This window comes from Aythya ferina, assembly GCF_964211825.1.
Source record: "Aythya ferina genome assembly, chromosome: 5".
Classification (NCBI taxonomy): Eukaryota; Metazoa; Chordata; class Aves; order Anseriformes; family Anatidae; genus Aythya; species Aythya ferina.
The window spans coordinates 21,699,721-21,723,310 of NC_140301.1; the positions used below are offsets into that span (position 1 = coordinate 21,699,721).

The 23,590-nt window shown below is 36.5% G+C and overlaps 1 protein-coding gene across 4 annotated transcripts in view; it reads left to right on the plus strand.

Moving 5' to 3' along the window:
* The window catches only part of STRN3 (striatin 3), a 60,339-nt gene that overhangs the window by 1,553 nt on the left and 35,196 nt on the right, over window positions 1–23,590 (plus strand). For all 4 annotated transcript variants that reach the window (XM_084521227.1, XM_084521229.1, XM_084521228.1 and 1 more), the window contains exons 2-3: window positions 18,337–18,440; window positions 23,437–23,510. In XM_084521227.1, the coding sequence (XP_084377353.1) occupies window positions 18,337–18,440; window positions 23,437–23,510 (178 nt within the window). The remainder of the gene's footprint in view (window positions 1–18,336; window positions 18,441–23,436; window positions 23,511–23,590) is intronic.

The following is a 23,590-nucleotide window of genomic DNA, read 5'->3' on the forward strand; positions in this document are numbered from 1 at the left end:
TTTTTAGTAGCTCGCTAGAACAGCGGCCAATGTTTCTGATTATGTACTTTCAGATTTGAAGAATAGAGAGCAGTATCTGAACCTGGGCAAGTCTTTCAGGACTTCTTGGCTCTATATTAAACATGTAATTCGCACTATTTTTTGTTACAGCTATAATTAAAATAGAATAATGGGGAAAAATAATAACAAAAAAGAAGTGAAACATATTTCACTATATACTTCAGTTACTGCCGGTCTTACTATTTCTAGACATAGAGAATGGCTGTTTTTAAAATCAGTGTGGCAGCCATTGACAGGCATTTTCAGTGGAGAGCAATGAACTGTTTCTCATTTCTTCTGTAGCGTATCGGTAGTATTGTACTCTGTTTATAAATAAACAGAGCTTAGTGGTGTTCATTAGCAAACAAAACAGTCTTTAAATATTTGTTTTAATATATAGGCTTGCGACTTTAAAATTAAGTACCTCTTTCAGTGCCCTAAATGTAAAGCTCGGTTCTAAGACTTTGAAAACTGTATCTGACTTAAAAGTGCTGGTATGAACTCATGTGGCCTTTAGACACTATGATGTGTTCCTGCCAAGTCTGCTGCTTGTGTTTGTAATTGCTGTTTGTCATCCATGGCTGTACTGTTTCATTTGCTTATTTCTTCATGTGCTGTCAGAATTCTGACCCTGGCTGTATATGTGTTGATTCACTCTACCTCATGTGTGCATCATGTCACGGGATGCGGCAGGCGTACTTACCACACAGTGTGTATGCACACGGGTGGGCTTTTAATAACTCAGGAAGCCCAGGATAGAAGTGAGGTTGGGAGGAGGCAGAGAGAGGGCATTACCTGTGGACTTTAAATGTCAACCTGTGTAGTGATGAAACCTGATACAGAAATGTTGGGAGTGTTTTTTGGAAGAGGTGTATTTACCAGGCCTCTGTGTGTGTATACATTGTATATATTTTTAGTCCTACAACTCAGGTTGTGAAGTCCTGCTTTATTTTGTGACTAATGAAGCCTTAATATTTTGGACCTCAGACAACAGTTTTGCCCGTTGAAACTTCAAAGTCCATTCATTTGTGAATACTAAGTACCTGTGTGTGGTTTTTAAGTGATCGAGGCCTCCTGGGTTGAACGGGAAGAAAAATCTGGTAGTATGACAGTAGGTAATTAACACGGAAGCATGAAGCATGAGAATTGGATTTCGTAGGTGCAACTCTCAGCCATGCAAGTAATTTCTTCCTTCTTTCAGCCTTTCAATACTCTATACGTTCATTCTCCGTGCTGGTAATTAAAGGCTCCTTCTTAAGTTACCTCAATAACTTCGCAAGTGATGTTGTATAGAAAGAAAACTAAAAGAAAACTACATGACTTAGCAATATGTTGTGATTTTATTTTCCTGCTCTGAATTTATGATTCTTACTCGTCCACAGAATAGGATAGTTCTTTGTTGTGGATAAAAAAAGTAATGGGCATTCTGAGTGATTTCTCCTTCCTTTCCCCTATTTTCCTCCCCATATAGCTCAGGTAATGGTCAGACTTCTCTTCCCCTAGTAAGATCCCTCTGCATTTGGGTGGAGGCATATGAGGGCATGATCTGCAGGAAGAATTTGTTTCCTTGGATCTTATAATGAACTTATTGATTTGTTGTTCTACCTGTGTTTGGGATACGTGTTTATAATTAATTTAAATGCCAAGTTGCTTCAATTGTCTTGGGGTTTGTACCACAGCCATAATCACTGACAAAGGATGTCAGCCCTTCGGACCTGGAGAAGTTGTGTACTAGCATCCTTAAGTCCACGTGCACATCAGTCTCAATCTTAAATGTTAATAGCTTTTACGGTGTCTCTTCCAACTGTTCAGGTGCGTGGCTGGTCTGCCTGTGTGCACGAATGGAGCAGTGTAGTTGTGTGCTAAATCTGTGTGTGCAAGTCAGTGTCAAAGACAGAAATACCAAACATCAGGATTGCAGTGCTTAAGCCATAGTAGACTTTCTCCTTCACTTGTAACAGTGGCTGCCAGACTAATTTTGTTAGTTCTTTCTCACTATTGTGTAGAGACGAAATACTCCAGCCACGGGTAGTGTACTGATCTCTTGAAGTAATAGGCTGGGTCTGTTCTGTAATCCCACAGAAGGATGATTCTGAATATAACAATATTGTGTAATTACACCTGTAACTTTGCCCTGTCAGTGTCATGACCTTGATGTTAGTTGCTGTTACACTGGGGTAAATTCAGGTTGTGTTTTCTATAATGTTTATGCACTCTAGAGGGGTTATAGAAAACCTCTGTGGTTGGATGTTACTTCCTAAAGGAAACAGTTTTTCTATCAAATCTGTAAGTGGCTCTGTGGTTTCAGTTTAAAAAAAAAAAAAAAAAAAAGTGGGAAAATACTTGGAGATGCATTACAGAAACTCATGGGAAGGAAGATCAAGTTGTGTTGAGGAGCTTTGTAGGAAATCTTAATGATCTTGCAACTTTTCAGATATCTAAGAAGACTAGTAGGACTCTACTTTTTTTGTGGGGCATATGGGCTGATCTGGTCAGTCAGAATGAAGGTCTCAATTGTTGATGAAATATGAAATTTCTTCATATCTTCTGAACTGGATAAACAGGATGTTGAGTACTACCTGATACTTCAAAATCACATGGTAATGTGTTGAGAGAAACTTAACAGTAGGTGTTAGTTCCAAATGTTTTAAAATCGGGAAGAATAATTAAGAAACTTGAGTACTCACAACAATGTGTGTACAACTTCAGTATGCTGAGCATGCATCCTTCTAACCTAAATGTGCGTGAAGACTAATATGTTTGGTAATATGTTTTCCATTATATAAAGTGACAGCATTCGTGATAGTTCCTAGTTTATCTAATTTTACAGATGCTTTTTTCCTCAGCTGTTTAGTGAACACATAATAGAACACTTTATTTACCATTTTACATACTTTACATGGGTTGGGAGAAAAAGATTTTCCTTGCACGCCTGCCTTTTTCTTTCTGTATCTCCCCCTCCTCCTCCAAGAAGTGGGGAGCAGCTCATTAAAGGAGTTTTATGATCTTTGAGAACCTGATAAATATTCCATAATTACATTCCAATAGGACATTCCTTTCAATAAAAGCTGTGTTTTTCTGGGCAACTTTCACGCTTGAGTTGACTATCTAAATTAGGCACTTTACCTGTGATTGTAGATGTGTAAACATATGCAAATGTGTAAATATCATGAACTAGATGAGACTGTTCAGTGTGCATGCCACGTTTCAACATTTTTTCAAAACATTTAGGAAGTGTAGTGATAATAAATTGCTGAAATATTTGGTTGCATGTGTCTGGTTTTGCTTTGTTGCAGGTTTGAGCAGTGGCATGGGAATGTAGGGAATACTTTGCTCTTTACATTGACAGAATAATTCTTCAGATAGCATAGACATCGTCTTGCTTTTGGAAGGCACATTTTTTATGATGATAGATTGGAAGTGGAAGAAGTTATGATGGTTGCAGAATCTTCATTATTTTCTTAACATGAAGAAAGATTCATTGAGTCTTAGCTAACATCTAGGAAGTATGATACAAAATGAAAATTTTTGGAATTAGTGGAATTTTATGCAGGGATACTATAGCTGTTAAAATATTCTTGGGTCAAAAAGTGTTTGGATAAATTCATAGAATAAAAATCCTTGGGGGTGTTTAAGTTCAAAGATAGTACCTCTGGTTCAGGATGCTTTTGAGTTACAAGTTGGAGATTGGGCAGCATTTTCTGATGTTTATTCTTCTGTTTTTATACTAATTCCCATGGAGCTGCCTTTTTGGCCACAGTTAAAAGTGGTATGCTGTGGTTGGTGGGCTGTTGGTCTGACCTGATGTAGCCATGTTTATATTCTTTTGACCTCTAAAGTAGCACTGATAGCTTTGATGTTATTGTTTTATAAAATATACCTGCAGTGCAGTTTCAGTAGCCTTTTGCTTAAATAACAAGCTCTGATTAATAGTGGGGACATTGATTGTGATGGAACGTGGTAGGGTTGCAGGTAGGAAAGGCAGATGCCACAGTAGCGAAACGCTTGGTGCGTTCTAACTGCATACAGCAGCTATCGGTTGCAGTCGAGAGGGTTGCTGTTGGAAAAGATGAATAATTGATAAACCGCTATTTCACTGCGTCTTACAGGTGTACCTCAGTACTTATTCTGAATATAAATTAAACTTTTTTTTTTTTTTTACAGGATTGTTTTAGTAGTTAAACAGCACTAACTGAAAATACAGTGAAATAAGTTGCAAAAAATTGATGAACATTCTTTCTTGGGAATGCTTGTAAATGCCATGAGCTATGCAAATAATATATGCAGCTAAAATGTCTGACTTCTGTTCATGCAGGCCATGGAGGTATGTGCTGTAGCAGGAGTGCTGAAGTACCTCTATGTGAATAAGTGTTGTTTATATGCACGATCAAGTATGGGAGTGCTTAATATCTTTGCTTTATAATGAAACTTTTTTTTTTTTTTCAGTATAAAATAGCATAGATCAAGTTAAAACAAGAAACTTCTGTCATTAGTCATTCTCTAAGCTAATGATGAAAACAGCTGCATATTGTGTGGCATTTGCCCTTTTTGCGGTTTAAAGCACTGAATTGAGAGTTCTGTGTATTTTGGATAGAGGGAAATTAGATTTATCTGAGGATTTCCTAACCGTGGCTTTTCAGAAGCTTTTTAGTGAAATGAGTTAGAGGCAGATAGCCTCTGGAAGAACTTCAGGTGCCTGCTTTTACTGAAGGCTCAAAGCCTGTGTGGGTAATGTACACAGGGAAGATGCAGTTTTTAATCGGAAGGCAGCTGCTATATAGCTGAGTTTCCCATAAAAGATACCTAGACAAATTTGATGTAAGGAGGTTCCTCAAACTGTTTTGAGCTAAGTAGGAGTTCGTATTTTCTCCTGCCAATGTAGGTACATTATTAATAATACGTTTTGTTAATTATAAATTTTAGATACCATTTGTAGCTTTAAAGGATTAGCGTGTTCCTCATAAAAAGGGTTTTCACTAATTCTTCCAATTGCCTAATTCTTCCAATATTCTTTTTTTTTTTTTTTTTTTTTTGAGTTGATTTACATCTTTAACTTTTCTATATAATTTTCATGTGATATCCTACAGGCAAAACACAGCGAAAGAGTGCAGGACACTGAGCTACCTGTGCAGCCATGTAGAGATGGAATAAGAAATGATGTGTGGATGGCTATGGGCTTTATGTACATGAAGACACTGATCAGGATAGCAGTTGTGTAGGGTTTTTCCTGCAACACTCCTCCTGTCCACACTAGGGTTCAAAATTATTTTACCGTGTCATGATTACTCTTTCATAAATAATTATTTGGAATAAAACCACTACCAGAAGCAGAGAACAGAACTGTTGTTTAATTAACAGTTACTTTGGTGACGTTTTTCTTTTTTGATACAGCTTTATTTTAGATAAGGCATGTAACACTTCCTGGGGGAGTGCAGTATTTTATTTCTTAGTTTTTGCCATCGCTCCTATGTGTATTTAATGGCTCTCTGAGAAACCTTACTTTGAGGATTTTTTATGAAGTATCTGGTGTTATAATAATTTCTTCCACACTGAAAATAAGGGTTGAGATAGAGGCGCGTGTTTTCATCCTGTTGTCATTTAAGAAGTTGGGAGAAGGTGGTAATGATCTCCTTCCTAATTGACAAAGAGAATGGCTAGGGAAGTTGGATCCTCCACTGATTTAACAAATCTTCAGGACAAATGTGTGACCTGTAACAGCTTTGTTTGTGTATCTGAGAGTTGGATTTTGGCACTTCAGCTGTTCTTGAATTATCCTAAGGAATGGCTCAGCAGGATATACAGTTTAATGATACCTTCTGCTTCATCTGCGTAACTCCAACAGGTATAAGAGCTAATTAAGAAGTTGGCTGTTCTTCAGGACCACTCCTGAATCTCCAGTGTGAGTTCAAGCAGTCTGTAGGATTTTTTTATCACTATAGTGTTTTTAATAAAAACAGCTGATTAGCAATAATCTGTTGTTAGGAACAAAAGATGAAAATATTTTTTCTGGGTTGAATTCCATTTCATGTTACTGGGGGATGGAGTGTGTTCTTGGCTTTTTTGAAGGGATTGTACATGCTTACGCATATGTTAGTGTTACATGTGCATGCGTTGGCTGTGTGTTCTGAAATACTTAGTTTCTCTGAATACTGATCGAAATGATCCTGAAATAGAGAATGAGCTTGAGAAATTCCAGATGTCTGAGCAACTTCCTCATTAGCTCCCTTTCTTTTAATGGATCACTTGCAGTAAAGTTTCTCTCACTCCCTTACCTTGGCTTGTCTTCTCCCAGAACATGGTTGATACTTAACTGCTATCAAATTTGAGGTTGATGATCATGTAACAACGTTTTAAAATAAAAAATAAAAATAAAATAATAATAATAATAAAAACAACAGAAACTGGCTTTACAGTAGTGGGCAGTGTAATATGCTGGAGAATGCTTGGTTCTACTATGTAACTCCAAGTTGTGGTTTGTTCCTCTGTGAAATAATTTTCATCTCTAAAGTATTCCCAGAGGAATGCTACCATATCTTATTTTGCTTGCTATTGAGGTTAGCACGAGGTAGCTAGAGTATGTTTGCTTGTATTTCAGATAACACACTATGAAAAAGTAGAGAATAAGTAGTAACGGGAAATGGATTTGACTCATTCAAACACTTGGCACTTGGAGTTGTGAAACTGAAATTGCTTGCTTGCTTCAAGGATACGGGTGTTTGTTGGTATGTGTTTTGGTTTGTTTTGGGGTCCTGGGTGAATGAAGTTGTAGTGACCAAACCCCAGGATGCCAGAACAGAAACTTTGGGTACCCTGGAGAGGAAAAGACAAAGATCCTGATTAGACAAACAGAACTTCTGGAAGTATGCAAGGAGAGCATGTAAACACGTCTGCAAGTTCTGTAAGACTCATTCTGTTCTGTGGCTTTAGCGAGCTTTGTACAGTGGAATTGGCAGAAGGCAGGACTGCTGGCTGCGGTACCGCGCTGATAAGTGGTGTAAACTAGAGACTGTTGGCACTGCTCTGTGCCATGAGGCTAGATTAACGTTTATGAGGTGCAAAATACCCATTCCTCATCAACTTTGTGAGGCCTCTCCTAAAATGCCTTACGCTATACTTTATATGTACTATATATAAGCATTTCAACTCTTCCTCTCTTTTGTTACCTAACTTCTGTTTCCATTAACTTGATTATCAATTTGGTGATGCCAACATGGCTGCCGACTTAATGATGCTGAGCTCTTCAAGCTCTGTGGTATTGTGTTCCTTTGTGTGCATAGAGAGGGCTTCTCGTGTTCTAGCTCTGACAGCTGAGCGTTTTGTTTCCTTTTTCTGTCTGTTCCTTGGGAACGTATGTTACTGACCTGCGGTTGATGAACAGTGGCACGAGTGTTCATCACTAAAACAGGTCCCTTTAGCTTGTTTGTGTTCAATATGCTGCAGGTTATACTTCCCCCTTATGTATTCCTAAATAAAAAATAGATGTTCCTGTCTTTGGAAAAGGAAGTGCACGTTCTTGAGAATATTTGCCGTGCTGGCATTTGTCCTTCCCTTTCCACTCCAGTGACTGTAAGCACCTGCCACGCTACAAAGCGTACAACTTTGTTTTGATCTTTGTGCTCTTGTGCTACAACTACAAGTTATGATAGAGAGCTTAATATTCTTAGGTCTATTAGTAGTAGGTGTCTAATGAGGCTCTAAATATGGCATTTAATTACTAGCAGAGTAATTAAACAATGTAACTTCATTTTAATAATGCACCAGAATAATGATGTTGACAGTAAGGATATTTTTAATCTTATCAAATGTTGTGTTTTGATGTTACCATCAGTGTGTAATTAGTCTTACTGGTTGTGGTGGTATCTGCTGGAAAGAAAGCTTTATAACTGGCTTACGTATATGCCCAGAATGTCCAGCAGTTTAAATGAATTTACAGGAATCTTTTTAGATACAAATGGTCAGAGGTGTGTAACTTTTCTTCTTAAGATGGTGCTTGTAGGGCGCATGCGTTTAGTAGAAATGTAGAAAATGTGGAAAATGCGAGTGATAGGGACAGGATGAAGTTTTGCTTAAATAATCACGTAGCTGCTTTCCTCCAGGACCTCTGAGTTTTTCTAGTAAAAGAAAGTCAGTAAACCCCTGAATAATTTGTGCTTTTAAAAATGGGAGCTGTAAATATAGAAATTGGGAAGTGATTTTTGTCTTGTGATCTGTGCAGAACTGGCAAGGTCAACACTGCAATATAATGGCCCATTCTTTAGTAGTAATTTTGAAAGGAATGCTAAAAATTTGGCCAAAAAAAATCGAGGGCTAGAAGTAACATCTCGGAATGATCCATTTAGAGTTCAGTCTTGGTGGTTGACCAAATATAAATCTGAAAGCAAGCCTCGCTAAGTGCCTCCCTGGCTTTTAGAATGCTTTTTCAGATACTTTTGAATTTTGAAATAGAAAGCAGTTTGGATTAAGGAGTGTGACACAATAGACTGGCACTCCACCTTAAAAAAAAAAAATAAATAAAAATTATCTCACTGAGCAGTGTCTACAGGCTTATGTGTAAAGGTAGCTGCCCTTTTTTCTTGTAGAGCAGCCTTGGGAATAATCAGGAAACAAGCTGAAATTTCTGTGAAGTGAAAAATGAGTACTTTATGTAGTCACAGAAGTAGGATAAATGAATTCATAAAGTAAGCTATGTTTTACTCTGTCATTTGATCTAGTGGTTTTAATTTTGATGGAAAGAACACAAACTTAGGTCGTAGTACTTAAATGAAGACCTGGACCCTTGGAATAAGCTACCAAGAGAACTATGGCATTTCTTTCTGTTTAAAAACAAAAACTTGAGACAAACCTTTGCTTTGGTGCAAAGGTAACTGACTGAAGTATGGTCTATCTAAATGTCAAAATGCTTTGATTGATCTTCTCATCTTTTAAAATTGATAACATTTGCATCAATTTTGGTTTGAGAACGCCCTTTTCTAGGTGCCCCCACTCCAGTTTTCTGGTCAGGGAAGCCCAAAGATTATTTTCCTCCAGGAAGAGAGAATTTATACGTGTATTTTTGGTTGACTGCACAGCTTTTTTGTAAAATCTTATATGTGCACAGTATTAAATGGCTGTCTTAAATGAAAAGGAAGCTAGTGCTATATGTACTCTAATGGCTCATTTCTGCTAAGAAATACAGTTGACTTTCTATTAACTAAAGTAGGAACATGATCTCAGTGTGGAGAACCTGTAACAAAGTACAATAGCTTAGAAATTTGGTTGGTTGTTGGAGGATGGTGGAACCTACCTCTTGGTAGCTAACAGCTGGTTCTGAAAAATTAGAAATGTGAAGAAGAAAGTCAAAAACAGAAGAAAATGTACAAGAACCTTTCCAGTAGAGATACTAAGACTCCCATTTGCAAAACACTTCTGACCTTGGATGAAGAAGTTCTCTTACAGGTGCTCTGGTTGCTTTGTGCTTGAGTATGTGTTTTGCCACCAGTTCGTACTGTAAGCTGGAAAAATCAAAGGGTGTTTGTTAAGTTGTGGACCTGTCATTAGCACCCTTGGATCTGTTTCTCGGTGCCTTATAGAGAAGATGCAGGCATGTTCAGTAGTTTATTTTGAAACTCTCATTATTGTGGTATGGGTATATGGTATGGGGTTGCTTTTAAATCTTGTATATTTATGTATGTGTGTATGCACACCTAATGTACACGCATTTATAAGAATCAGCTTTTATGTCTGGGCAGAAAATTACTTGAAAAACTGGAGTGAGAAAATAGGGATTATTTTAGCATTACTTTGCATAGAACATTTTGTGAATAAACTGACATCTTTGGTGAGGCCAAATGTCTTCAAAATACTTTCTTTACTGGGATATCAAAGCAGAGAGAGCATTTGGGTGTTGACGAAAGCCAACTCTGATTTTTGTGCTATTACAAATATGGTGGCAGAGAACTGCTGGTTGGTTTAGTGAAGATGCTGACTAGAGACTAATATAGGAAGTATTTTGTGTTTAACTTTTGACATTGATGGACTTGATTTTAATCTATCAATATATGTAACTGAGGTTCTTGCACTTCTCTTTAGTCTATTGAAAGTGACTATATGTTGATATGTAGAACTATTTAATATTCTTTATTAACTTTTGTCTGTAGAAGTCGTATGAGCACTAACATCCGTATTTGTTGGGAATGCTGATGTGAAATGAATTAAAGTCCAGAAGCAAGTCAGTTATGAAAATAGATGTAGGGTTTTATTTTACATGACTTGATCTTCAGGCGGTACATACTAGAGGAAGGATGCTTATGTTTTCCAACAGACCTAATTGCAAAAAGAGCTTAGTTTATGTATATGAGTTTGATTTGTTTCTTGAGCTTTCTGTAACTCTTATTAGAAACATGACTGCCTCGGAGTCTTGGGGTTTCTGTTCAAACATGTTTAAGAGCTCATTGTACTTGCTAATAGCATGCAGTTACAAGGGTGATATATGGACCCTTCTTGGAGGAGGAGCTGTGTGAGCAGTAAGAAATACCAGTGCTGCTTACGTTTCTGTTAGCTATTTAGTTGTCTGACTGATGACATCTGATGTTTGAATGGAAAGGTGGTGTTTTCTCAGTGAAACTTTCGATACTGGTGGAGATAGAACAACTTGCAGGTAGAAATGAGGGATTTTTTTGGCTTTTCTGAGTGTGTTGTCTGGTTAGGCAATTTTGGGCCTGCAGGCATACCCGTTGATTGTCAATGGATTAAAGAAATAATAAATTACGGCTGTTGATACCTTTCAGCTAAAAAAAGAATACGGAATCTTGGGTCTGCCTGGATTGCTGATGTTCTTGATGGTTTGCATGTCAAGTACAAAGCAAAGTGCGAACTTGGTAGCACAAGAGTTAAGATGTTGAAGTGCAGTGCCTGCGAAGTTCTCAGGTGTGTGGGGAGAAGGAGAGCTGGTGTGTGGGGACGTGTTCAGACACCTTGGCATGGAGCATTTTAGTAGTTCGGTATGTTATGTTATGTTGATGATAACCAGGTTAACTTTATTTTTTCCTGAAATTGATTTGATCATTGAGTCTTGGTGCGTTGTGTTAGTTTCATGCATGGTGCGGCTGCTACATAGTGTGTTACTTAGTTATCTGTGCTCTCCTCTTCCCCTTATCTCCCAGCATTTCTGTGCATCTAGATGCACATGCTGCCTGCTTTCCCACTGCATCTTTCTCTGGGCCACCTGTCTTTCAAGTGGAACAGTGTTACATTTTAGTCTTTCAGGAGAATGCTGTGTGTAACAGTTTGTATCTATAATTTTAGAGGTTTTTGACTGTTCTTGGGACTTAATCAACTTTTTTTTTTTTTTATGTTATTCTGCTATTCCTAAATATCAAATTGATTAGGAGAGTGGCCATAAAAAGAATCCTTGAACAAGAAAAATGATTGCATGAATCATCTCAAGTAAGGAACAGTGACAGAATGGAGGTACGCTTAAGCTGTGTTTTAAGCTGCCACTTAAAAGTTTGACCACAAAATAGAAAAGGAGGGAACTTGAAGAGGCAAACGATGTGATACATATGGTGGGACAAAATAAAATTTACTACTCCTAAATTTGATCAATTGACCGATACATGAATTGGGTAAACTAGAGAAGAAGCAGTGGTACTAGGTGGGAAAAATACTGAAGATCTGCAAAAATTTTAACAATAGGGTTAGAAATGGAAAGCTAAATTTTCTGGAAGGTGTTCAAAGAAGCTGTTGGAACTTCATGGTAACCTGTCCCGTAGGGGAGAAAATAAAAAAAGGCAAGCTTTTGACTTTAAATGATCTGAGATAACATAGTGGTAGCAAAAACTAGGAAGGATATATTCAGGGAAGGATAGGATTTTGCAATCCTGGTTTCAGCTATACCCATTGCAAGGCAAAAGGGGACTTGCAGATGAGCAGATTCCCTTGTATCTGTCAATTATCATTAACTAAACAGATTCCTCTTTGGGATCAGCTGTATTTGTTCGTTTTTTTTTTTTTTTTTTAATCTGGCACTCTTGTGGGAAAGTTGCTCAAGGATGTCACTTTTCTGATGGTTAGTATTTGCTTTTGAGAAACGATCGGAAAGTGATCAGATAGGTCTGAGGAAAGTATCAGTTGAAGATCAAGAAATGAACATCAGCTGAAATGAAAAAGGTCTATAAAAAAGGGAACCTTTAGGAAACATCTCCATATCATTACTACTGTAGGTACAGTAGTTACTGACCTCATATGTAACTCATTATTGACAAGGTTCCCCAGAAAATCGTTTTCCAATTCCTTTTTATTCTACAGAAACTTTAAACGTTTCAAATGTCTTTGAAACATGTATGATCCTGCTATAAACACCGGCACCTGCCTTACTGCACAGTTCCTTAGAGTAAGAATCTTACTAGAGTCTTTAATTTGCAAAATCAAGTCTGATTTGAAATGAAATTTATTTAATTTTTATTTAAAGTAGTGAAGGTCTTTCTTTAAAGTCCATTTGTTCTTCAAGATAGTTTAAGGATTAATTAAAATACAAAGATATCATCAGGTCCATATGGGTATACAGAAGCTCTTCTTAATGCTTTTACATGCATCAGGGTTTACATGTTCTGAATGCAGTGATGTTTCAAACTGTCTTTGCTGAAAATTGAGGGTGGAGGCTGTTCTCTCATGTTCCTTTTGCTTTTTGTGAATGAGAACTAGAACAGCAATAGCTGTACAGGTGTGTCAGGTCTTATATTGCTGCTATTAGTCAAGCCTTCCACCTCACTGGTATATTTTATTTTTCCAAAACCATTCTGCTTTATCTTCAGTGTAATAAACATCTAAGAATGAAGATTAATTTTTTGTGTGTAATTATATGATTCAAACAAAATACTAAAAAAAATAAAAATAATCTTACTATTGTTCTTAGCCTTGTGACATGCCCTAATAGGATAAGCACGCATTGATGTGCGCGCTGGTATGTATATTCAAGCTGCTTCAGTGTATTATGTTTCTTTCAGAAATATTGCAGGCCTTTCCTTCCTTCCTTCTGGAACTCTGAATGGGCTTTAGAAAAATGTGAGCATTGCGTTGCGGGTGGCGTTGCTTTACATGCAGTTGATTTATTTTCAAAACAATCTTCTTCTTCTCTTCTAGAGAGTTAAGTGTTTACAACTGATCTAGAAAGTAAGTATACCTACTTACCAGGTGTGTTCCTGGATTGGTGAATCCACTAGAGTTTGGTTGCCTGAATTATATAGAAAAGCGTTACTATTCCAACAGCACAAGATAAATTCTTCATAAAGTCATGCTTTACCAATTAATGCAGATTACTTGCCTCTTTTTCTCCATGATACATCTTAATAGGTTTGAGTTCTTAGATGGATATTTCAAGTGCTGTACATCAGGATTTATTAATACCGTAAGACTGTGAAACCCTATATATGTATTATTAAATTACCCTTAGGTTGCATATGCAATTTTACCTGCCCAAAACAATATAATAACTTCTCTCCCTTGTTCTCAATGGCTATGAGAAATATGTTTAATCAAGATAAACAGTTGTCCTTAAGTCAGGCTTTTCTGTGTGTTTGGAGCAACAAAAAGGATTTTTAATGAGCGCTGCTATTATGGGCAGTGCTGTGTGAAATGTAGAGCAGTTTTAAAACCATTCACATTTCTTTAAAAATGAAACAAAGCAAGATCTTCACTTTACTCCCAGAAAATATTTCTTCAAATTTTTCAATGGTCAGCTTCGATGTGAAATACTGATTTTTGAATAAGTTGAAGTTATGTGGAAGTTCTCTGGCAAACTAAATGTTCTGGTATACTTGGATCAAACAGTGTAAGGGATGTGGAGCATGGGATGTGGATTGTCAGTGAAATGAGTGATTCATTTGTACATAGTTAAGGAAAATTTCAGTATTCCTGTTTGAGATCTTGGAGTTTATTTGTTGAAAGACTGTTGTCTGTTTATTGCTTGAAAAAATGAATACCCTTCCATCTGTAAAATCTAGTACAGGTTTGTCCAAAATGCAGCATTCTGTTAAAATAGAACTAAGTTTACCAAGTCTCTAATATTAGATGCTAGAATTCTAACTTGTCTCCTTCCATATCTACATGTAGGTCCTGTAGTTATTTAACCTCAGCCAGTGCTTTTCCATGGGATCCATACCATTCAAGTAGTTGCTCCGTATTTCTTTTTAGCCTTGTATTTTGCCTTGCCTAGTATTAGGCTTTATTTCATGCATCCTTGCACAAATACAAAATATCTGCCACTCTGTTTCTAAGTACTCTCTGAATTCACTTTAATAATAAAATGCAGCGAATTCATGTGGTAGTACTCTTATTTACAGCTGAGGGGCCAAAGTGTAGAGGGAACACAGAGTTATCAAGTGTCCCTTATTTTTGTAGAAAAATAGCAGGTATCAGAGAGATGGGAAAATACCATAAATATGAAAATGAGCAGTCTGGTAGAACAGGGAGAGTCTGCCCTGAAAGAAGAGGCTTCTGAGCTTGTTTACAATGAAAGGATTTGAAGCACACTCCTATTGGGGGGAGTGGAGTCTAACACACATAATAATCATACGTAACTAAACGAAACTGGATTTTTTTAAAGCCATGTGAAAGCTATGTTTTTGCATACGGAACTATTGTTTTATACATGTTCTGTAAAATAATGTTTTTTTCCCCCTTGAGAAATGATTTTGCTAATACACTTCTTAAAATCCATTTTGATTGGATTTGTAATTTAGGAGAGACCGTACTCGTCTTCTCTGTTGCCTTGTCTCTCCCCTCTTTGTGTTTTTTGTGACCTGGACATGCAAGTTATGATTTTGTGGTCAGTTTAGGCTCATCTGAGACCGTACTTTGGTATCCTGTTTGCATCCCTTGTGCTAGCCTAAGTACTCCCATGGCTGTTCAGAGTAGGATCAGGAAACTGATGTAATTCAGAACTGAGTAAAAAATAAATAGAATGATTTCCTCGTTAGGCTTAATGTATGGCAGCAAAAGCGGCAGTGTCAGCACAGTCGAGGGAACAGAAATACAAGCAGGAGGAGGATTGATCCTCTTACTATCGGCCTGAGGGCTTACAAATTGGTTAAAGGCAATGTAAAGAATCCTCTTGTAACTGGCAGGCAGGGAGGGAAGAGGAGTATCAAATTGTCCTGTCCTGTTTTTACTTTCCAATGTTAGTGCCAGTCAATCCTTAATCACCAGAATGGCTATAAATTGTATCAAATTCCTCTCAAAAGAAAGGAATGTCTAAAGATTGAGAAAGCTGTATTATGTAGAGAGCATTTTTTCAGTGTTTGTATGGAACTTAAAATTAGAACAACAACTGAGGGAGATGGGTCTGTTTACTGCATCTTCTTTTTTTTTTTTTTTTTTTATTGAACCTGAGATTTACTGCTTCTCAAAGAAATCAGGGTTGGGAAATTGTATGTTAATTCTTGGGGCTCAACGTCATGCAAAATGTCTAGTAATAGCTTTGACAACCCTCATTCCTCAATTGAAGACCTGAGGAAACAAGTTAATTATTACAACACCTACAGCAAACCTGCAGTAAATCCTACCCTTGGTTTCATATTGAAGGTCTCCATGTCTAACAATCTTCCTAAAGCCTAAATTCATTTCCTCTATTTCTAAACATTTAACTATTAACTTCTGCAGAGATAGCTTCAATTAGGTTTAAGCCATGTGACAGTCACAAGGGGGGTGAGTCCCTAGGCCAGCTACATGTGTGTATAAACAATAGGAAGTGGTGCCAAAAGACGTCTGCTAATGCTGACAAAAATGACGAAGATTATGGAGAGCATTCCTTTGCCAGCCTTTCTGCTCAACCTTTCGGACCCTGTGAAGACTGCTACAAATGTTATTGTATATTAAGGATTTATTCAAGCCTTTTATAAGGCTGGTTTTATCTGATAAGTACAAAGACTCAATTCTTTGTGGCCAAGTATCCAGAAGTGCTTCCAGAAGAAGGAAGTAGTTTGGCTGTGACCATTTTGGAGGCTTATGCCTCTCTCTGTGTGTGGTCGTGGTTAATTTATTTTCATCTCTGTGGTCTGCAAACTGAGGATGAAGTAAAGTCCGACAGTTGCAGCTGGCAGCTAAGCTAAGATCTGTCAAATAGTTCCAACAGGATGCTCAGGATGCTAGGCAAAGACAGGTGACTGAGGGAAGGGTTGAAGACCATCACTTACAGAAGACCTGAATTTTGGAAGGAGTTGAATACTACGTTAGAGTTAAAGAGCTTAAAAGCATTTGTGGCTGTAGTTAAATGATAAGTGAAGTACTTATTCCTGTTTTTTTCATCAAGAGTCTGTGTATGCAGTAATTTCCTAATGTTTGAAGTATGGTGGTGAGCATATATGCAAGTAACATACTAGCCTTATAAAATTGCTTTTATAACCACTTTGTGGACTTCTGTATTTATGTATAAGGGTATTGTTTACTTACAAGCTTTTGTTATCATTGACTAATGGAAATTAGGATAACAGGCTGGGCTTGCGGAATTGTTTGGCCATTTGCTGCCTCAGGTACTAGGGGTTGTAAATGGCCTTCTGAAGAAAATGCTAATTATGTACAATTAACTTTCTGTTGGATTAGTCAGTTTTTGCACTGCTTTTAAAATCTAAATAACATAATTTTGTATAGTTGTTGGGTTTGCTCAGCTCCTTCGTGCCTTTCCAGTGGGAGACTGCTATTTAAAATAGCTGATTCTTGATCTTTCTCCAACTTCTCTCTTAAAATATCTGTGCAGGAGTCATTATAAAGTCTGCATTTATTTTTAATTCTCCATTACCTTGCAGTGTTGTCGGGTGCTTTACTTTTTCTTGCAAAGCGGCAGTATTTAGTCAAGGGTGTTCTCACAACAAAACTTGTAACTCACTCATAACCGCATCGTTCTCACTAGGCTTTCAAATTTTAATTGGTTAACTTATAAGCTAGTGCAAGGTGAAGAAACACATTTTAATTGGGTTTACCATTAAGTAAAAGGCAATAGGGGCTAAAATCAGGACTGCACTGATGTGTGAAACTTTCTACTGTGATACCACAGGAGCAATGCAGGAATGCTGTAATCTCGGTTAGACTGTCACAGTCTCTAACCACTGAGAGCAGTGAAAGGTACAGCCACTCCCTTTAAAAAAATCTCTTAGGTCTTAAATAATAATGAAATTGCGTCATTGATCTTAACCTCTGCAGCACAATGTTGTTGCTTCTTTACTCTTCTTAATTCTATTTTTGTTGTCTCTTTTCTTCCAAGCAAATACACTATTGAATCTCGTTTCAAGTTAGCTACCCAATGATTTTAGTCAGTTGGAAGTCATGACAAGGACAAATGAGTATGTGGTTTCCCATAAGGATAGCCAGTCTAGTAATATCATTCACTCTTTGGTTTTGTATTCAAATTGCAAATTTTCTGGTCTTCCTTAGAGTTTTGAATTCCAAAAAGGCAAAGCATAAGCTCTTTCACTTTATAGTGAGATTATTTTTTTCTCTCAACAAACTACCTTTTATTTTTTTTTTCAGCTAGTTTAAAGCTCTCTGCTAGACTTTTTGCACTGGTCGAGATAGCTAGTTTATTTTACTGGGTATAATCTTGTCTGCTAGGTTAGCAGACAAGTTGAAGCTTCGTTGTTTCTTTGTACTTCAGGAAGTTAATTTGCTTGAAAAAACAAACAAACACCAAGAAATATTCAAATATATTCTGCTCCATATAGAATGACATAGTAAAAACAATTCTGTCATGATATTCTGACTTTCAGCTGTGTTCAGTAGCCACTAGAATTTGAATTTGTAGAAGAGTTGCTTTCTGTAGAACTGATTTGCAAATTCTGTATTTTAATTCTTATATCCATTTGTTATATTTCTTGAAGTGTTTAATATATATTATATATTATCATTAAAAAATAAAAGGCTTAAAAGTATGTTCTATGTCTATTTTAATAGGGCTTTGCATTCAGAAGAAAATGTATAAAATAAAAGATGCTAACAGTGCAGTAACAACAAAAATGTGTACATTTATTAAAATGTTTTCAAATGGTTCTTGTTTGTGCCTTCTTCTGCAGTTACTATACTATGTAATACACTGTATTTCAATGTAAAAAAGCAATACTTGTGCATTAATAATCAACATTGAATCTCTTGGGAAGAAATACTAATGAAATACTAATGAAATAGAAATGACTAACTAAAGTGACTCATTGAAAGTAAAATAAAAATGTTTTTGACCATTCTTCCAAGCCAGACTTGATTGCTTCGTTTTGTTTTGGTAACAAAATGAAATAAAATAAGTTATCCTTTTTCTTTTTTTTTTTGTATTTTCAGGCTCGGATAGCATTTTTACAAGGGGAAAGAAAGGGTCAAGAAAATCTGAAGAAAGATTTAGTGAGAAGAATAAAAATGTTAGAATATGCATTAAAACAAGAAAGGTAGGTACACACGTTTAAGTTTTTATCTGACCTGGAAGACTTTGCAGACTAGGAGGGGTTCCTTCACTTTATTTAAACTGTAGAATCATCTAATAAGGATAGTTACTTTATGTACACTGTATTTATGGTTGGTTGCCTTTACATTAAGAGTTTTTGATAATTATTGAAAAATACTCTTGAAAGTGAATTGCCTAGTACCGTTCTTGTCTCTCTTTTTTTCCTGATGAAGTTTAGTCGCTGCTATAAGAAATTCCCCACATTTTAAAGTTGTTTGTTCTTGTATCTTAATCCCAGCAAGTTCAAATTGAACCGATTCTCTTTTTCCGAGTTAAAGAACAATTGCATGCTAAGTAAGACCGAACCAAGTAAGAGTAGTTCTTCCTAAAATGCTTACACCTTATTACTATGCCTTTACCTATTCTCCAGTGGTATTGAACTATAAAATATTAAAAATATCTGTCTCTGTGTTCTTTACAACTGTTTTGTATGCGTTGCATGATGAAAGCCGTATTTTGTGGCAGAAAAGAATCCTTTGGAATTTAGTACTGATAATATCAATAAATCACTTTGACTTAATATCAAAGTACTGATATATCATGTGGTAAATGCTAGAATTTCTAGTTTCAGTACGTTTTCTGTAGCACTAATGTAATGAAATACTCCATTCAGTCCACCCAGGGTAATGTCCTTCAGAACTACAAGCTCTCCTGTTGGCTAACTGCTTAGTTGGCCAAAATTAGTTCTTCATTTTGTACTAAGCAGACAATCTCGTCATGCATGTTCCTATACTTTCAGTAGTGAACTTGATTCTTAAATCTCATTTTATCTTGTTCTTAAGAAGTACCAGAATCCAATGGTGTAAACTTCTTAAGGGTCAGGCAACAAAATTGTCAGCTTTTGTGTATTTGGTTTGTGGAGAATATTCTTGCCAGTATAAACTAAAAAATGTCTAGGTGAGGCCTAGCTGTATTTACTACAAAATTTGAAGTCAGTTGTCTGAGAGTATGCCTTAATATATTCTACATTATGAATTAGTACTATAAATAACTAACTATAGCATAGAAATAACTGAATAGTTGGGCTCTTCTTAAAAGTTAGTGTTTTGGCAAGGATGGCTACATGCTTTTTAATGAAACATGCAATACAGAGGTGTACTTCAGAAAATGGTGTGGGTTTATATGGCAAGTCATACCACCACATTGTGTGTTTTAGTTCATGGGTGAGGTAATAAGGTGCCAAGGAGCTACTTTATATGGCCCTATTCTCAGGGTAGAATGGAACTCAAGCTTTCCAACCAGTATTAAGACTAAAAGCTATATTGTGAAGTCATACAGGTAATGTGCAAGTGACTCTGGATTCGAGACAGATGAGAAGTGTGCAGTATTGGGTGGGCAGTGCACTCTTCCATTAAAAGAACATTGAACAGTTGAAGGAGAACAGTTTGTTTTTTTGGGCAGTGATAACCTCTTTGAATGGTGCACAGGGAGACTTTCTGCAAATGCCCATTTTAAGGTCGTGGGGATTATCTACTTAATAAGATAAATCAAAGGCAGTTAATTACAGCCAGTGTGTGAAAGCATCATACAACAGAACGCGGAATATGAAAATAAATGGTATTGGTGGAATCCCATTGATGTTTTCCCTTGAAATGCGACTAACTTTATAGTTTGACTTGCCATGACATTCCAAAATTCATCTGATGAATGAGAAATTTATAATCATGTGTACAACAGAAGCAGAACAGAAATGTACAGTTCACTTTAGCTCTTGTGGTTGCTGGGTACGAGCCAATGCTGCATACTTTTCAAGAGGAAAATCCTTGCTTAAGTCCCAACCAGAAAGACATGTCATGAAGATTTGCTAAAAACAGGAACTGTAACTCCAGGGTTGATTGGTCAATGTGTGGGAGGCAATGAGGAAGCTGTCTGTAACTTTTTGCTACTCATGCTCAGTAGTTGGAGGAGATCTAATTGCCGAGGTATGATGGATTGACTAAGGAAAGCAAACAAATACTAACTTGTTACACTGTCATTCTTGAATGATACAGTTAGTCTTTGTTGTTGCACTGAATGAGGAGTTCAAGATGATAGGGGTTATTTTATTTTCTTGCCATTGGTGTTCTGCATGGTGGACCCCAACTAATGACAAGCCCCAAGATTAAAAAATAAATAAATAAAATAAATAAATTGGAAAATTCTGATCTGGAGATCACTGGAGATTGGTATTGCACCTGATTTTCCCTCCAAGCCTTTTTCCTCCTCTTCTAATGCTAACTCCCCAATGCTGTCAGAGAGTTTTAGGCAGTGGAATGTCAGATTATAGGGAGTCTGGAAAAAAATACTCGTTCACATCATGATGAATATCATGGTTTTTCAGACAAAGGGCATGGAACAGGACATAAGTATGTAAGGTTCAATAAAATGCAGTAGTATTCACAAAATAGTTTGATATTTCTGTTTTTTATTTTTAAGTATATAACAGGTGTGGTAATGTTTTAGAGACGTTAAATGGTGCTTGTTATTTCAACTTCCTTGAATATTTAGGGTCAGTTCTTTGTGGCTTTTATTTTTTGGTAACAAAATCATGCCCTAGATGATTGTATGTGTGTGTTTCTAGCTAGTCTATATGTCTTTACAGTGCTCTATGGTTATAGCTAGACTTTATGTGGCTCATATTCTGAGCCACTGTGCTCTAAACTTCAGTAATGTGCTTAAATTGAAAAGACTTCAGGAGATGATAAAAACTACCTATATTTTGACTTGCTGGTGTTTGGATTTGAGTTGGTTTGTTTCCTTGCAATTGAGTGGTAGAATTCAACAGCTAAATAGCAGCAAGCAGTTAAATCCACTTTACAGGCATTCTTCTCTTAATTTCTTCACTCACGGAAACCTAGCCTTAAAAGAATAGCAAGGCAATACTCAAAAGATGCCTCTTGGAGAATTCAATTATTGTGTGGTGTGGGGTGGGGATTAATGTCACTGACTCATGAACAACAATGCAGCTTTTTAGTGATTTTTAAGATACGTAATGATTTAGCCTTGTTTGTATGGAAAATATGGAGGGGACTTTCTTACTATAAAACTGAAGTTGAGTATCAAATCTGTTGTGAAAGACTTAATTGATCTCATTATGTGCAGCAATATTTTGGCTTATTTGTAGTGGGTAGTCATTGGTATATTTTTAGATCAAATACCTCATTATCTTTTGTAACGAACAGAGCAGAATTTTAGCTGTGCTTTGAAACTGAAGCTCCAAAATGGACCAACTCCTCATAAATAGTATTGACAATGGCTCTGAATTGAATAAATTTAGGTTGGATTTTTAATTACAGTGCTTTGTTGACTTCAGGTATGAGTTGGGAGTAGACATTTGTTCTGCTATATTGATCTTCAAAATTTCTTATTTTCATGTACAGTACTTTCTAGGACACACAGATCATAGTCTGTACACATTATCTGAAAAGCCTGGTGGTACATTACCCTATTGCAATGTGGAACAAAGCTTAGTCTCTCAGTTTGGAGAGAGCACCTAGTGTTGACAGCCTTACTAGTGGATGGATGAAATGTGTTCTAACTAATAAATTCAAAGTTGCGTTTGTATTTAATTGGCAGTCAGTCAAATTCAGGTCACTCATGTACCGCCTCTTCAGGAACCATACAATTTTTCAGTTGCAGTGTAATTGCTAGGAAATGCAGGATTTTCTTGCTACCAAGGGTCAATAGTGCCATCTACTGATAGTTTGTTAATGAGACTGCTCCTAATTGCCTGCAGTTCTGTCAGAAACTTACGTAATTTAGAAGGAAGTCTCCTATACTATCCATTATGTCAGGCAGCATTTGAGAAGAACTTGAATTTGGAAAAAAAAAAAAATCTAGCAGTTGCTCAGTCATTCAAAAAGAAAATTTGTTGGGAATCCTTGGTTTTGTCTAGCACATTTCAGTGTGTATCTTTTCTCAGGAAGCTTTAGTGTCTTCATATTTGGGAGTAGTCTTTAAAATTGGTGGGAACTGGATGTGGTTCACTTACTTTGAAAACTTGAGTCAAATGCTAAATTTAGAAGTATAAAGATAGCTGTATTTCTCTATACGTGAATAGAAACATTTTTTTTTTAATGTGGCTGATAACTTTCTACCAGAGTTTTTTCACATCTAGATCTTTTTTCCTGATATTTTAAGATTTTTTTTTAGGGGATTTATGAAGCAAAGAGTTCAGACATATTACTGTGCATGTAATATTCTTGGAGGTAAAGGGACTTGAAGACTCGTGGTAGGCACCCTGCACGTAGAACGTGATTTGGAAGTCTCACGCATTCCTGTGTGGAAAAGCATCACCAAGTGATTTTTAAAAAATAATGTAAAAGCAAAGATCAAAGGGCTGAGAGATCAGGAGATAAGAAGCAGCGAGGCATGCTTGCATAGGTGGATTGAGCAGCATAGGAAGCAAAGCTTTAAGTCAGTGAAGAAGAGAAAAACAGTAAGAGAATCTGTGATAAGGAAGGTTAGCATGGGGGAAAAATACCTGTTGTGCCAAGGCAGGGCAGGAGAAAAATTGAAAAGGAAATTGAAGGTGGCAAATAGGCAGGGATCCCAAATGTGACATTCATTCATCATAGGATGATTGATTAACTGTGACAAGTGATGAAATTATCCCTGATAAATAATTGAAGCTATTGGTTTTCTGAAGGTTCTTGTGGCAGTTAATGTACGGTATTTGTTGTTTAGTTTGTTTGTTGTTAATAAAAACTAAAAATACATATATTGGAGAACATACTAAATACCTATATATTGTCTGGTAATCATGAGTTAACTGTGAAAAGGTTATCTCAAAATTGCAATCTTGAAAGACTAGAATTGTATGTTACTGTAATGATCACAACAGCTTTATTTTGATTAGTGGTGTTATGTTAACATGGTTGTTTTAAAAGGGAATAGTAAAATATTTTGAGTTGATAAAACTATTGTATGCCAATTTGTTAATTATTTCCATGCTTTTCCAGGGCAAAATATCATAAATTAAAATATGGCACAGAATTGAACCAAGGTGACTTGAAAATGCCAACTTTTGAATCAGGTAACTTTTCTGACAACAGCCTGCTTTAGTATAATTTGTTCTACATAAATTGTTCTAGATTTTTTTTTTTTTTTTTTTTA